General features: G+C 40.4%; 1 protein-coding gene across 2 annotated transcripts in view; it reads right to left on the bottom strand.

Moving 5' to 3' along the window:
- Window positions 1-13,686, bottom strand: part of Cd244 (CD244 molecule) — a 30,248-nt gene extending 16,562 nt beyond the window's left edge. For both annotated transcript variants that reach the window (XM_023699812.1, XM_023699813.1), the window contains exon 1: window positions 13,516-13,686. In XM_023699812.1, coding sequence (XP_023555580.1) covers window positions 13,516-13,582 — 67 coding nt within the window. In that variant the 5' untranslated portion in view covers window positions 13,583-13,686. The remainder of the gene's footprint in view (window positions 1-13,515) is intronic.

The raw sequence follows: 13,686 nt of genomic DNA, 5'->3' as shown, positions 1-13,686 counted from the left end.
TAAAAGATATTCTAGAGAGGGATCAAAATGACCCCAACTCCATGAATGAGAATGGAAAGAACCCACCAAACAAGGCAAATGATTAAACACAGTAGAAGAAGAGGTACACAACAGCAGGTAAATAGCATATCAAACATAAGTCAGTACATCTCAATTATAACCATCATTATAAATAGACTCAGTTTACCAATTTAAGGAAATAGACTGGCAGAGTGGATTAGGAAGCAAAATCCAACAGCATGATATACAAAATTTCACCTATCAATTGATTGGTTTATCTTCACAGTTTTGGTTGTTTTGTTTTGTTTTGTTTTGTTTTGTTTTGTTTTGTTTGGCAGAAATGGGGATTGAACTCAGGCCCTTGCACTTGCCAGGGAAGCACTTATTCCACTGAGCCATCTCCCCAGCTCCTATCTTCATAGTTTTGTCCAGCTGGTAATTTCAGTAGTTCTATGATTTGTGCCTCTGGAACACAATTGTTTTCATGAATCATAAATACTGCTTTGTACTGGCTTTATGAGTTATTGACTTAGAAATAAATTTTCAACAAGATTAGAACTCAGTGTAAAGGGCCAGCCAAATAGCTCAGTGGATTAAAACACATGCAAGCAAGCACAGGGGCCAAGGGTTTGATACCTGGGCCTGCAGTGCCAGCCCCACCCCTGGGGCATGCTGAGACAGCAATTAAGACTGGGCATGGTGGCATGTGCCTGTAATCCCAGCTCTTGGGAGGTTGTAAACAGAAGAATCACTATGAGTCTGATCTAGTAGTAAGACCCTGAAAACCCTCCAGACTTTTCCCTAAAATATAGAAAAAAATAAATTAAAAAACAAGAATTCTGTGTAGATGCTGCCAAAGTCCTTATCAATTTGAATGTGGAGAAATTAGAAAAATCATGTACTAAAAAAAGAAAAGTTATTCTATACTGTACATCTTAGTTTTGGAATATGTCTTTAAAATAAACATGTGTGTACATTGTTCTCAAAAAAAATTTAAAGTAGACTGTAAGTTCTCTATTTGAACACAAACTGTTTTGTCCAAAGCCTTGTAAATTTTGTATACTTAATACGCATATGTAAAAAAAATGATTAGTAAAACAACAGGGAAATTATAAGAAACAGGCTCAGTCAAGACAAGTCTAAGGAGATGTGCAGACTAAATGAAACATAGGGTTCTGGCCCAGAAAAGTACCCCAGGTAAGAGCAAGACAATGCGCACAGGCTGAGCGCTTGAGTTAACCCAAGTGTACTAATACCAGTTCTGGAACAGTAACAGATGTATCACACAGTGTTAAACACAGGGCAAACTGTGGGTGATGAAGGCTCTATGGGAGTTGTATTTCCTGCTCAATTTTTCTGTAAATCTCTTTACATTTTGGGGGGTTTTGGGTGGAACCAGAGATTGAGCTCAGGCCCTTGCACTTGCCAGACAAGCACTTATTCTACTGAGCTCTCTCCCCGGCCCTATTTACATTTTTTAAAAAAAGATGTCTAGTAGACCTCATAATATGTAGATTACATCTTGTGTAAGTAAAAAATATTCTTTAAAAATAAAATAATAATAAAAAATAAAATAAACAGAAAAAAATAAATAAATTCAAATGTTAGCAAAGTCTATAAGTCATCAACCTAAGTGTCAATCTCAAGGAACAAAAAACCAAGTAATTAGAATAATGATAACCCAAAGAAAGAAGGGCATAATAAAGGCAAAAGCAGACATCAGTGAATTACAAAGCAGATATACAATGGAGGTACTCAGCAGAGTAAAAGTAGTTCTTCAAATAAAAATATTCAAATGCATATATTTTTAGAAAGCATCAATAATAAAAGGAGGAAAATAGGGCTGGAGAGATAGCTCAGTGGATTAAGTGCTAGTGCCTGCCTGGCAAGTGCAGTGTCCTGAGTTCAATCCCAGTACCACAAAAAAAAGGAGGAAAATATTGAAAATGTCTGAAATGATAAAAGACCATCACTAGAGACTACACAAATACTTCAAAGGACAATAAAATATGAATGTGGGCATGAGGGCGCTCACCTGTGATCCCAGCACTTGGGAGGCTGAGGCAGGTACATTTTGTTGGAAGTGTGAGACCAGCCTGGGCTACAAAGAGAGCTCAGGGCCAGCCTTAGCTACATAATGAGATCCTTCTCAAAAAAGACAAAAGAAAAGAAAATATCATGAGAACTTTGTCAACAAATTCAAAAATTCAGATTCAGTGGATGAAATCTCTTGCAAGGAGGTTGGGGAGATAGCTCAGTGGAATAAACGCTTCCCTGGCAAGCGCAGGGGCCTGAGTTCAATCCCCAGTTCCGCAAAAAAAAAAAAAAAAAAAAAAATCTCTTGCAAGATGTAAACATATCAATGCTGACACAACAGGAAATAGAAATTCGGAAGAGTCTCCTACATTGAAGAAATTCGATCTGTACTTTTAAACCTTTCTGGAAGACCCCAGGCCCAGATATGTCTATTAGTGAGTTTAGTAAAACATATAAATTAGTATCGAGACCCAGTCTTAGCCCAGGCCCAGTGAGTGTGTGGGAGAGCTTCCAGCTACCCTGTGCCGGCGGGACTTACTGGTCCCAGCCCAGGCACAGCATGGGTGACACCCTCTTCCACCCCCTTGGGATGCCTCCCACCACTCCGCAGCACCTCCCCTACCCCGCCTGCCCAGAAGGAATTTCTGCCGTGTTCCAGGAACCCCCAGATCCAGTCCTAGTCCAGGCCCGGTGAGTGTGTGGGAGAACTGCCTCTCTCCCCTACTCCACCTTGTCCCCTCCAGACTCAGCTCAGGCCTGGCATACAGGCCTGGGGTGAAACCCTGCAGCTGCAATCCCTGCAGAGAGTGTAGGGGAAGAACCACCCAGCTAGTCCAGGAGCAGAACATCTTGCCAGAGGGGCACAACAGCTTCACCCCCAAGGGCAGCAGCAGGAAGGAGCTGAGCACAGCAGCCAGACCCAAGCCAGGCACAGCTGGATAAATCCAAACTTTGTAGATCTGCACCTGAACTTCAGTAGGTGCTAAGGTTGTAACTGCAACAAAGGTCTACAACAAAGGTCAGAAGACAGAGTTACACAAAATGACGAGTAGGAGCAAAATGCAATCTCAGAACCCAAGCCCACCCGTAACAAGTGCAGAGGACACTAACACAGAACAAATTGGGAATCACACAGCTGAAAGCAATAAATCAACGGCTTCTGAAATAAAGAAACAGCTGCAGAAAGGTATAGAGGAACTCAGATTGGAAATGAAAAAAGAAATCCCTGAATTAGTAACATCTGCAGTAAAGAATCAAATGCAGAAACATATGGAGGAAACCCAATGCCCTCCCAGAACAAGTGCAGAGGACACTAGCTCAGTTCAAATGTATGAATTAATAGTGTAGATAGTAAATAAGCAACATAAATTGGTATCAATCTCTTTCATAGACAAAGTTGTATATTTTTTAGTAATAAATCCTTACTTTATTTTCTACTTTTTTTGCTGGATATTAAACACAGCCCCTTTTTATTTTTTGTTTCATGACAGAGTCTCACTAATTTTCCCAGGCAAGACTAGAACTTGTAATCATTCCATCTCAGTCTCCCAAAGTGCTAGAATGCAGGTATATATTACTGAGCCCAGCTGCTTTATTTTCTACCTTTTATGCATGGATATAATGACTTATATAATGAAAGAGGAAATCCATCTTCTTTACTAATTATAAGATAATTGCTGGTCAGAGTTAAGGCAAAGTTCTTGGAGAAATATAATTTGTTCTTACTTGAGTAATGGCATTTGGTATTTAGACTAGTTATTTCTGTGATGTTTCTTTCAAAAGAACTAATTACTTAATTTAGACACTTATTTTTAAATTCATATTTGAAGACATTAAAATGCAGAAAAGTTTGACAGAAATTTAATAAGAAACTAACAGGCCAGTATCACTCAGGAACATAAATGCAAATTGAATATTATCAAACTGAGCTCAGCTTTAAATAGACATAATACATGCTGGATAAATTAGATTCATCTTAAGTGTGCAAAATTCATTAACTTTTTTTTCTTATTTATTTATTTATTTATTTATTTATTGTATTTTAGGGAAGGGTCTACGGGGTGTTCAGGGTCTCACTACCAGATTGGACCCGTAGTGATCTGCCTGTTTACAGCCTCCCAAGAGCTGGGATTACAGGCACGCACCACCATGCCCTATCTCAATTGCTGTCTCAGTGCAGGGCCAGCACTGCAGACCCGAGAATCAAACCCCCAGTCCCTGTGCCTGCTTGCAGGTGCTTTAATCCGCTGAGCTATTTGGCAGGCCCTAACATTTTTAATCTGTGAATAAAACTCACTATTTAACAAAATAGAAGAAAAAAATTATTATCTCTAACTGAAGCTCCAGTGGTGCAATCAGTTAGCATGTGGCACTTTTATATGCATAGAAGTTATTATTAAAATCTACCAGAGTCATATGTTTAAGATTTAAATTAATTTTAATTTTAATGCACAAAATTTATACAGTGCCGTGTGTGTGTGTGTGTGTGTGTGTATTTAAATCCTGTTAAGTGTCTGTTTCTTCAAGCATTTATCATTTCCTTTGTTGTTGCTTTTTTCTATAGTACAGATTGAATCAGTTCCTCATGCAGCACTTTATTACTGAGCTATACCATCAAGCTAATTTATCATTTCTTTATGGCAAAAAAAAATGCACATTCATCTGATTTTTATAAACACACGTAAAAAAGGTCCAAACTAACTTGGAAGAAACTTTTCATCTGATAAATAGTAGCTATCAAAACCCTACAGATGCTGGGGAGATAGCTCAGTGGAATAAGAGCTTCCCTGGTAAGCACAAGGCCTGACTTCAATCCCCAGTTCCAAAAAAAAAAAAAAAATCAGTTATTTTCCCTAGCAAGTGCAAGGACCTGAGTTCAATTCCTGGAAGAAAAAAAAAAAAAAAAAAAAAACCTACAGCTAGCATTATGCTTAGTGACAAAACGTAGAAGGCCTTCCTCTGAGTGCAGGACCAGGACAAGAATGCCATAATCACCTCTTTCATCAAGTCATGCCTGGTTCAGCAAAGGAAGAAAAAATAAATGGAAAAAATTGAAAATGGATACGTAAAGCTGTTGTTATTAACACATGATATAATTATGTAAACAGACAGAGAACTATGGGAAAAACTAGTTGAAAAACTAGTTGACAAGGTTGCTAGAATAAGGTCAACACAAAAAATCATCTATATTTCAATATTTTTATATATAGAAAATCAAATTTTGAAAATAATACCATTTAAAACAGAATGAAAACAATGTTAAATAGCTAGAAATACAGTCAACAAGAAATATTTAAGGATTGGGGAGATAGCTCAGTAGAATAAGTGCTTTCCTAGAAAGTGCAAGGGCCTGAGTTCAATCCCCAGTTCCGAAATAAATAAATAAATAAATAAGATTTCTACAGCTAATGCAAAAAACATTTCCTAGAAAAAAAATAATGAACTAAATAAATGGAGGGAAATATCATGATTTTATTGGAATGCTTTATATTTGTAATATGTCAATTCTTCCAGATTCAATAGAATTTTAATGAAAAACCTAGCAACTTACTTTTTTTTAGAAATTAATAAATTGCTTGTAAAATTTATGGAAGGATAAAGAACCTAGAATAGCGAAGGCCATTTTGAAGAAAGAAGTTAAAGAAGAAAACTTTCCACTACCCGATATCAAGATGCATTGTAGGCCGTGACCCATCCACACGGCTGACACTGACAAAGGATCTGCAAACAGCGGTACAGGGTTTCAGGGTCACTCCTGAGGGGATCTGACTGACCTTGGCAGATGCAAAAGTTACATTTCTTGTTCTATAGGTCTTGCTTTATCTTGGTCTTAACCATCCAGTAGAGAAGTATAAAAACAAGGTATAAAAAGTAAAGCCATATTAATAGGCTGAGATGAAAAAGGCTCAAGTCAACAACTTCTGACATTGCCAGCCCTGCTGATAACCCTCTACTGTTATGGACTACTGGACTGTATTGGATTACTTTGCTGAATTCATGCATCTATAATATATGAATGGCAGTGAAATACCCATCTCTGACAAAAGTTTAAAAAAAGGGGGATATAAATGAAGGACCATTATATATAGTGAAATATATATATGTATATGTATATATATATATGTATATATTCAAAACAGCATAGATATACAGCTACTTTCTCTTAGTTCAATGAGAAGGAAGTTTTAAACTAATAGTGTTTAGACAAAATATCATGTCTGCCTCTTGTACTATGAATAACTACTACAAAGACAACAGTATACAATGTATTAATTATTATAACTGCCTACCAACCAGTTTTAGCTTTTTCTTTTTTTATTTTTTTCTCTTTTTGCAACTGTCTCATTGCTACTTCTTTCTCAATAAAATTAATGTAAAAAATAAATAAAAATAAAGCCATGTGCCTGATGTATCCACCAAAAAAAAAAAAAATTCCCTGGCAAGTGCAAGGATTTGAGTTCAATCCCCAGTTCCCTGTAAAAAAAAAAAAAAAACTTTTAAACAAAAAGTTACGCTGAAAAAAAGAACCAGTAAGACAAAAACACACTAACCATAAAAGATTAAATTTGTACACACTCAAGAAATAGAATGTTTTTATTTTCTAAAAATATGTGCAAGAACATTTATAAAGACTTTGTTCAAAATAAAGTCCAAACTCATGTATCAATCAATTATTACTAAGAAGTTGTGCTACATTCTTATAGGGGAGTATTGCAGGGCAATCAGAAATAACCTTGTGAATAGCAACATTGTGAATAGATCTCACTTGCAAGATTTAAGGAACCCAAACGTAAGAGTCCAGAATGAATCATTTTGTGTACATGAAGTTTAAAAATCTATAAAGCAAAAAATTAGAGTTTTGGTCACTTTGAGGATATTATGAACTCTGAGGAAGCACAAAAATCCTTGTAGGAAGGATGCTAGAAATATTTTACAACTTGGTGAGATATAGAGACACATAGATAGTCACCAACCTGCTTGTTTAAATTGTGTGCACATTCCCATAAGTTATATCTTTATTAAAAAGTACAAAAATTTAAAAAACAAGTGATGGCTACTTCTCATGGAGTTCTTCTAAGTAAAATGTAGTTCTAACTCAAATGTAGTTTGATGAGCACAATGTGGGGTGTTTTCATTGTGGAAATGTCACTCCAGCTAAATCAAAGACAGAGGAAAGTTCCTCATTTCATCTCTTAACTAAGCCCATCTCTTAAATAAATATCAGAAAAGTCTTCCTGCAGCTGAACTACCCAACTGACAGCCAGAAAGAAGAGGATCAAAACAGCTTCTGTGGAATAGGCTAGATTAGGCACATTTACAGGCTGATACGGAAAAAGTCCTAAACTTATGTTCCTGTGCATCTCTAAGAATAACTAAGACCCTCTGAAGAAATGAGATGTTGACCCATTGCCTGTATTCAGCAAGTATTTATTGAACACTCTCTGGGTGTAAGGTATAGCTCTAGGGTAGGATTTTTTTAACTTTGACACACAATATTTAGGGCTTGATCATTCTTTGGGGTATGTGTGTGAGTAGGTGTCTGGGTGTGGGTGCGTGTGAGTGTTGGAGAAGTGAAAGGTCGTACTGTGTACTCTTACAGGCGTTTAGCAGCACCCCTTGTCTCTAGCCACTAGAGGCCAATAGCACCCCTAGCCCCAGTCATGACAAACAAAATGTCCCCTGGGAAGGGGAAATTGTCCCAGATGAGAATTCTGCCCAGTTGTTCTGGGTATTAGGGTACAGGGAAGAGCAAAAGAAAAAAGATCCCTGTTCTCATGAAATTTACAGTCCACTGAGGTACACATTATAAATAAGTGAAAACTCAAGCAAAATTCTTCTGGGGAGACATAAGTGCCATGAAAGAAGTTTTAAGTTGTGATATAGGAGTGACTGGTGGTATGTGGGGACTTCTTTAGCCTCATGGCCAGGAAACATCTTCCTTAGGAGCTGAGAAGTGAAAGACATGAAGATCAACGAGAGACAAGAAGATCAAAAAAGCTAGAGGAAAACCATTCAAGTACGTGGATCAACAAGCTAAAAGGTCCTCTGGGGACAGGGCACAGAGCAAGGTGCAAACCTTCTGTAGAATATTAGAGGTAGAAGAACTAAAACTGTTAAAACACCCAGTCTTCTGATAAGCAGCATTTGCAGAGAAATAGACATGTGCTGTAAAACTTTAGTTCCTAAAAATAAGACATCACCTCTACAGGCTACAGGAGGGGAAAAGATAAAGTAATTACTATGAATTGCTTGTAAGAGACTAAGCCAAGCAAGTTCAGTGAGGGAGAGCTTTTAATAGACTGGTGCACAGGAACATGTATGTGCTCTCCCCAGATAACAAGTAACTGGTGACAGTAAGGAGATGGAAGGCCCAAGGCTGGTTAATCAGCATTAGCAGCATCAGATGTGAATGTCTGAGAGTAAGGCCCAGATGCTCATGCCTACAACATCAACACTCAACAAGAGGCTGTGACAGGAGGGCGCAGAGTTTGAGGCAAGCCTGGACTACGTAGCAAGCCTCTGCCTTCAGAGAGCAAAATAAAACAGAGCAAACAAACAAACAAACAAGGAAAGCCTGATAGAAAAGGAGCCAGTCCATGGATTTATACTTCATGAGCCAGGCACTTGACTCAAGGATTAGGTACCTAAGTCTCCACACCACGTAAGGCTCCGATGGGGTGATGGTACCGATGGATCTTGAGTATTTTACAAGAAGAAAAACCAAGAGCAACAAGCCATGCCAAGTTAAAGATTCCAGAATAAGATTCAGAAGTGCTTGCCACTGAGCCAAAATCCATGGGCAATGTAGGACTTTAAGTAAGAAATAGAAGCCAAATTCTGAAGAAGCAGAGCCAGAGCAAGGCATGTGAGGATAACAGCCACGAGCTATGAACCACCGGCACCGCTGGCACACACAGAGGCTAGCTCAAAGGCAGGGCCAAGGCTCAGCCAGGGTAGTCCAAGGAGTCTGATTAGGTTGTTCACAGCTGGCATCTGGCATGACTGGTTATTGCTCGTGCCACCCCTGTAGGTAGCTATTTTTAACATCACTCCTTTAAAGAAGATGGTGATTAAGATCACTGAGTCAAGACAGAGGAAAAGTTTTAATTCCTGTCTTCACGTACTTGTTGTAATCTATAAGAAAAATAGACAGACCTAAATCAGCCAGCTAAGATGTGGCCTGAGATACCCTGTGAAGCTGTGTGGGCCCAAGATGTGACTCTGGCAGAAGGATAGCATGCCTTCCTCTGCCTGGCGGCATTAGGGGCGGCTGTTCAGAGGAGATGGCACTGGAAAGAAAAACTCAAGGTCTGCTTCTTCAGTGGAGGAAGGAGCAAGGAAGAGAGTAGGACTACAGCAGCATTTGTAAGGGTGCCCCCATCCTGTCTTACAGGTCTAATACAGATGGAAGCAAAGCTCCCCACCCCCACTGTTAGAAATGGGAGGAGCAGAATATGAGCTTAATACCAAAGCGTTTTGTGGTGGTTTTATTTTGTTTTTTCCTTTATAAAATTGTGAGAGAAAGCACAAGTGTTAAAATACGCTTAGTAATTAGGTATACAGTCTAACAAATAAACTCCTGTATATTCGACTCCAAAAGCAAGTCAAACTACAGAAGCCTGTGTAGAAGAACACATTTCTCCACTATGACTAAGTTGAATATGAATTATACATAAAAAGTTTTTACATAGACTGTTAAATATTTAAAGAATGAGGTGCGTGATCTGCCTGATGTTACACTGCCTCTGGAGCCTGCGATAGTCTCTGAAGAGACGATAATGGTATGGAATCTCTTTTTGGGGGATGGAAGAAACCATGGACCAGAAACAAGAATCCCCAGGAACCTAAGAGGCCCCCTCAGGCTGGAGGCTGTGAATCTATATCTGCTCTTTGTTGAAGTTTCTCCTACGGCCCTCAACAATACCTCATGGGAATAACACTGGTCTAGAAAGAGATGGGGACAGAGTCATGGGGTTCCTCTGTAGAAAACCAAGTAGTACAACTGGTTTAGAAAGATCCCAGTCTCTGTTTCAGGGGGTATATACACAAGAGAGGTGACACAAGATGCCAATATGAAAGAAAATTTCCACACACATTCTCATGTGCTTAAAGTAAGAGATAAAACAGACCCATGTGAGTGGCAGTTTTTAGAAGGCAGAAGCCACAAAGCCCACAGGGTCACAGCAACTGTTGCTGCTACTGCCTGCAGCCTTGGGGGCTTTTCTTCTGGTGGTTAAGAAAAGCTAATATAAAATAGTAACTCTGCAAAAGAAGAGCAGAGGTCAGGCGGTGAATTCCACTGCAGCCTCAGGAAGAAGTGGGCAGCAAGCATGAACGGCCCAGGAGTTCCTGTGACCTAGCCAGCACCGAGTCCACCAACCAGAGCTGTGAGCTCCGTTGCAGACAGGAACCCAAGTCAGCTCAGCTTCCGCCAAGCTAGACCTGCCCATGCAAGGAAGAAACGAGGCCAGAGCCCTGGGGAGAGGGGGCCAGGGACAGCCACAGAGGGAGCTGAATTTTCACAGGCCGACAAAGGATGTTGGGATTTTCTCAGTTTGAACCTGAGCACAAAACTGGCAGCAGGGCTCAGCAACAGAGGGACTGAGGGACTGGAGCCCAGGGAGGTCTGAAGGGGCTGGGGCCAGGGCCAGTTTCAGACAAAGCAAACTCATAGAATCATAAAGTGTCCTGTCCAGCCAGTGGCCACTTGTCCTCTCTTCCTCTAAACTTTGTACTGATCAGATTAACTCCTTTCCTCAAGCAAAGCAACCCTTTCCTTCTACCACAATTGACCCAGCACAAGTCCCTAGTGTTGTAGTCTCTCCTCCATAATACAGGACTATAGTTCTTCAACAAAACTATTGTTTGCTGTTGATGCTTCCTATTCAAACCCTGTGTCTTCCCTGCTTCTGTTCAGGCTGTTCCCTTTGATTAGATTGTTCTTCCCTATCTTTGCCTCCTGAAAGATGTACTTCATGGCCAGGTCTACAGTTTCCCTACTTAGAAGAAATCTCCACTTCTCAGTTCCTTTTCCACTCTTAAATTATCTTGCCTGTCAATGACACAGATTTCTTTCTTCTTTTACTATTGTTAGTGTACACACTGATTTTCCTCCATCTGAAAGATTGCTTTTAGTGGGAGAGGAGAAGATGGGAATTGAATTATCCATCACCAGCCCTTTTTTCTTTCAAGATAAGGTTCCCCTACATTGCTAAATTGCCCAGGTTGGGATCAAACTTGCAATCGTCCTGCCTCGGCTTCAGAGTGCTGGGACGACAGGTGTGTACCTCCACCCCCAGCTGCAGGACGCTTACAGATCCAATCACCACCTGCTTCATCTCAGTTTCTCTATAAGAGCTTGCTTAGTTCTTGGAACATACTAAATGCTTAATGGATTTATTAAGTAATTTACTCAGGCATTCCTCTCATTTAACTCCCAAAAGTGATTGTAATGTAGAAATTCATGCAGAGCAGTGAAGAGGCCATAGAGGTGTGTTCTCTCGTTAGCTCCCTTCCTGTAGGCTCTACATTCCTGCAATTCCATTTTCCATTTGTAGATCCTCAGAATGGAAACCCAGTGGCCTTAAAGTAACGTGGAACTCCTATGTGGTGCCTGATTCAACAACTCTGGGAAATGTGTATATGTGCTCTCCACGAGTCTACCCTGGAAAATATCCAACAGACACACCTGCATAAAAGCCCCCTAGCAGCATTATTATAATAACGAACAATTTTTAAACAACTCAAATGTTCATCAATGCTAGAAGGAATAAAGTATGATGTAGTTGTGCAATAAAATGCCACACAGCCCTGACCAGTGACAAGCAGTAACATACATAAAACTCATAAGATATTGATCAAAAGAAATCAGACCTGCATATCACACGATTCCATTTAGGTCCACAGAAAACTAACTTATGATGCTAGTAGTCAAAGAAAGAGGGCTATAAAAGATGAAATGAAATTTTAAGAATTTATTTTGGGAAACAATTAGAAATAGGAATATTCATCACATTATTTGCAATAAAGACTTTCATCAGTATACACGTGAAACAACAGAAAAACAAATGAGACTATTTTGAGAAAAAGAATGGTTATCTTTGAGGTAAAGGAAAGAGGCAAGAAATAGGAAGGAAGATATGCTGTTTTCAATAGCTCACTGAGATGCACATTTGTAATCGTGTGCACTTTTCTGTACTTGTGTCACACTTTAATAAAAAGGGTTCATTTAAAAAGGCAACAGTCGGACTCTCTAGAGTGATTTCTATGCCGCCAAAATGCCCTACAGAATGGGGCTGCCCCCTCTCTCCCCCTTGCCCAGCAATTTCACCATGCACCCCGAGAAGAGTCATGCTGAGAAAGAAATGAGTAAAAATGACTTTGGCTTCCTAGAACCAACTGGGACCCCAGCCAGAGCCATCGCAATAGGAAGCCACTCCCAGAGAAGTGAAAGCTCTTACAACCTAGGCGCACAGCTGGCAACCCTGACTGCTAACTGCCCTGCCTGGCTCTTGTCCAACATATCTCACCGCAGGCCCAAAGCACCTGTCCTTTGGGGCTTCCTCAGGAAGGAGAAGTAAATCCTAAAGTTAGGACCCAAAGTTAGACCTTAGGGCCTAAGCCTCAGCCTGTGGCCTGTGACTTGGAGGTCATCCCAGTCTACCTCTAAGACGCCTGAAAATAATTCATGTATTCACTTAGCATGTTTTGGTCACCACCCACCTTAGGCATAGCGCCGCACACTAGACATATAATTTCATTTTCACTCGATTGATGTGCTGTGGGCTTCATGAACACAGGGACCATGTACTTGTCCACCACAGAATCCTCACCACCTAGCACAGTACCTGGCGCAGAGCCACTCAAGACATACTTAGGAAGGGAATAGGGATAGAAAGGGGGATGTTACAGAGGAAGTAAATATTCACTGAATGTCTGCTTGTGCCAGAACTGGTTCCAGATGCTGAGGATACAATGATGTACAAAACAGACAAAAGCTTTTATCTCAAGGATTTTATGTTCCTTGAGACTAAAGAAGAGATTGAAAGAGACAGAAAATAAATAAGTAAAATGGTAATGAGTACTGTGGAGAAAAAATTAAGCAGTGCAAGAAGTGTTTCTGGGTGGCAACCCAGCATTTTCAGTAGGGGGAGGGCACCACGGAGAAGGCGGTAGTTGGGCAAAAAGAGATGGTGACAGAGCAGGGACGCAAAAGACAGTGAGAGAACACTGCAAATACAAAGCCCCAAGGCACACATCACTCATAGGTTCAAAGAGCTTCTCGTTTCACTCAGAAGAAGAACCGTCCAATTGTACGATCGTCTACAGGACCCAAGCTGCTTCCCCCTCTCCCCTCTGGCTCACTATGTTCCCAGGGACCATGTAACCAGCACCGATGCTGTGGATTCCTGGATCCCTCACAAGGGCACATGCCTAAGTCCATGCCAGCTCCCACCCCAGCCAGGCTGGGCTCCTTACCTCGGCCTTGATGTCCCTTGAAGAGCAGAAGGAGTGTGAGGGTGACAGTTTGCCACGACATTGCCATACGACAGAGGGCTCAGATACACCTCTCTCCATTAGACTCTCAGCTGTGCTTGGGCTCGGCAGTTACAAATCTGGCAGGACAGAGTCAGGGAGCAGAATTGCCTC

This window comes from Octodon degus, unplaced genomic scaffold (assembly GCF_000260255.1).
Source record: "Octodon degus isolate 3935 unplaced genomic scaffold, OctDeg1.0 scaffold00116, whole genome shotgun sequence".
In the NCBI taxonomy this organism is placed as follows: domain Eukaryota; kingdom Metazoa; phylum Chordata; class Mammalia; order Rodentia; family Octodontidae; genus Octodon; species Octodon degus.
Note: the sequence above shows the minus strand (reverse complement) of the source record. Positions and strands in the feature narration are given on the sequence as shown.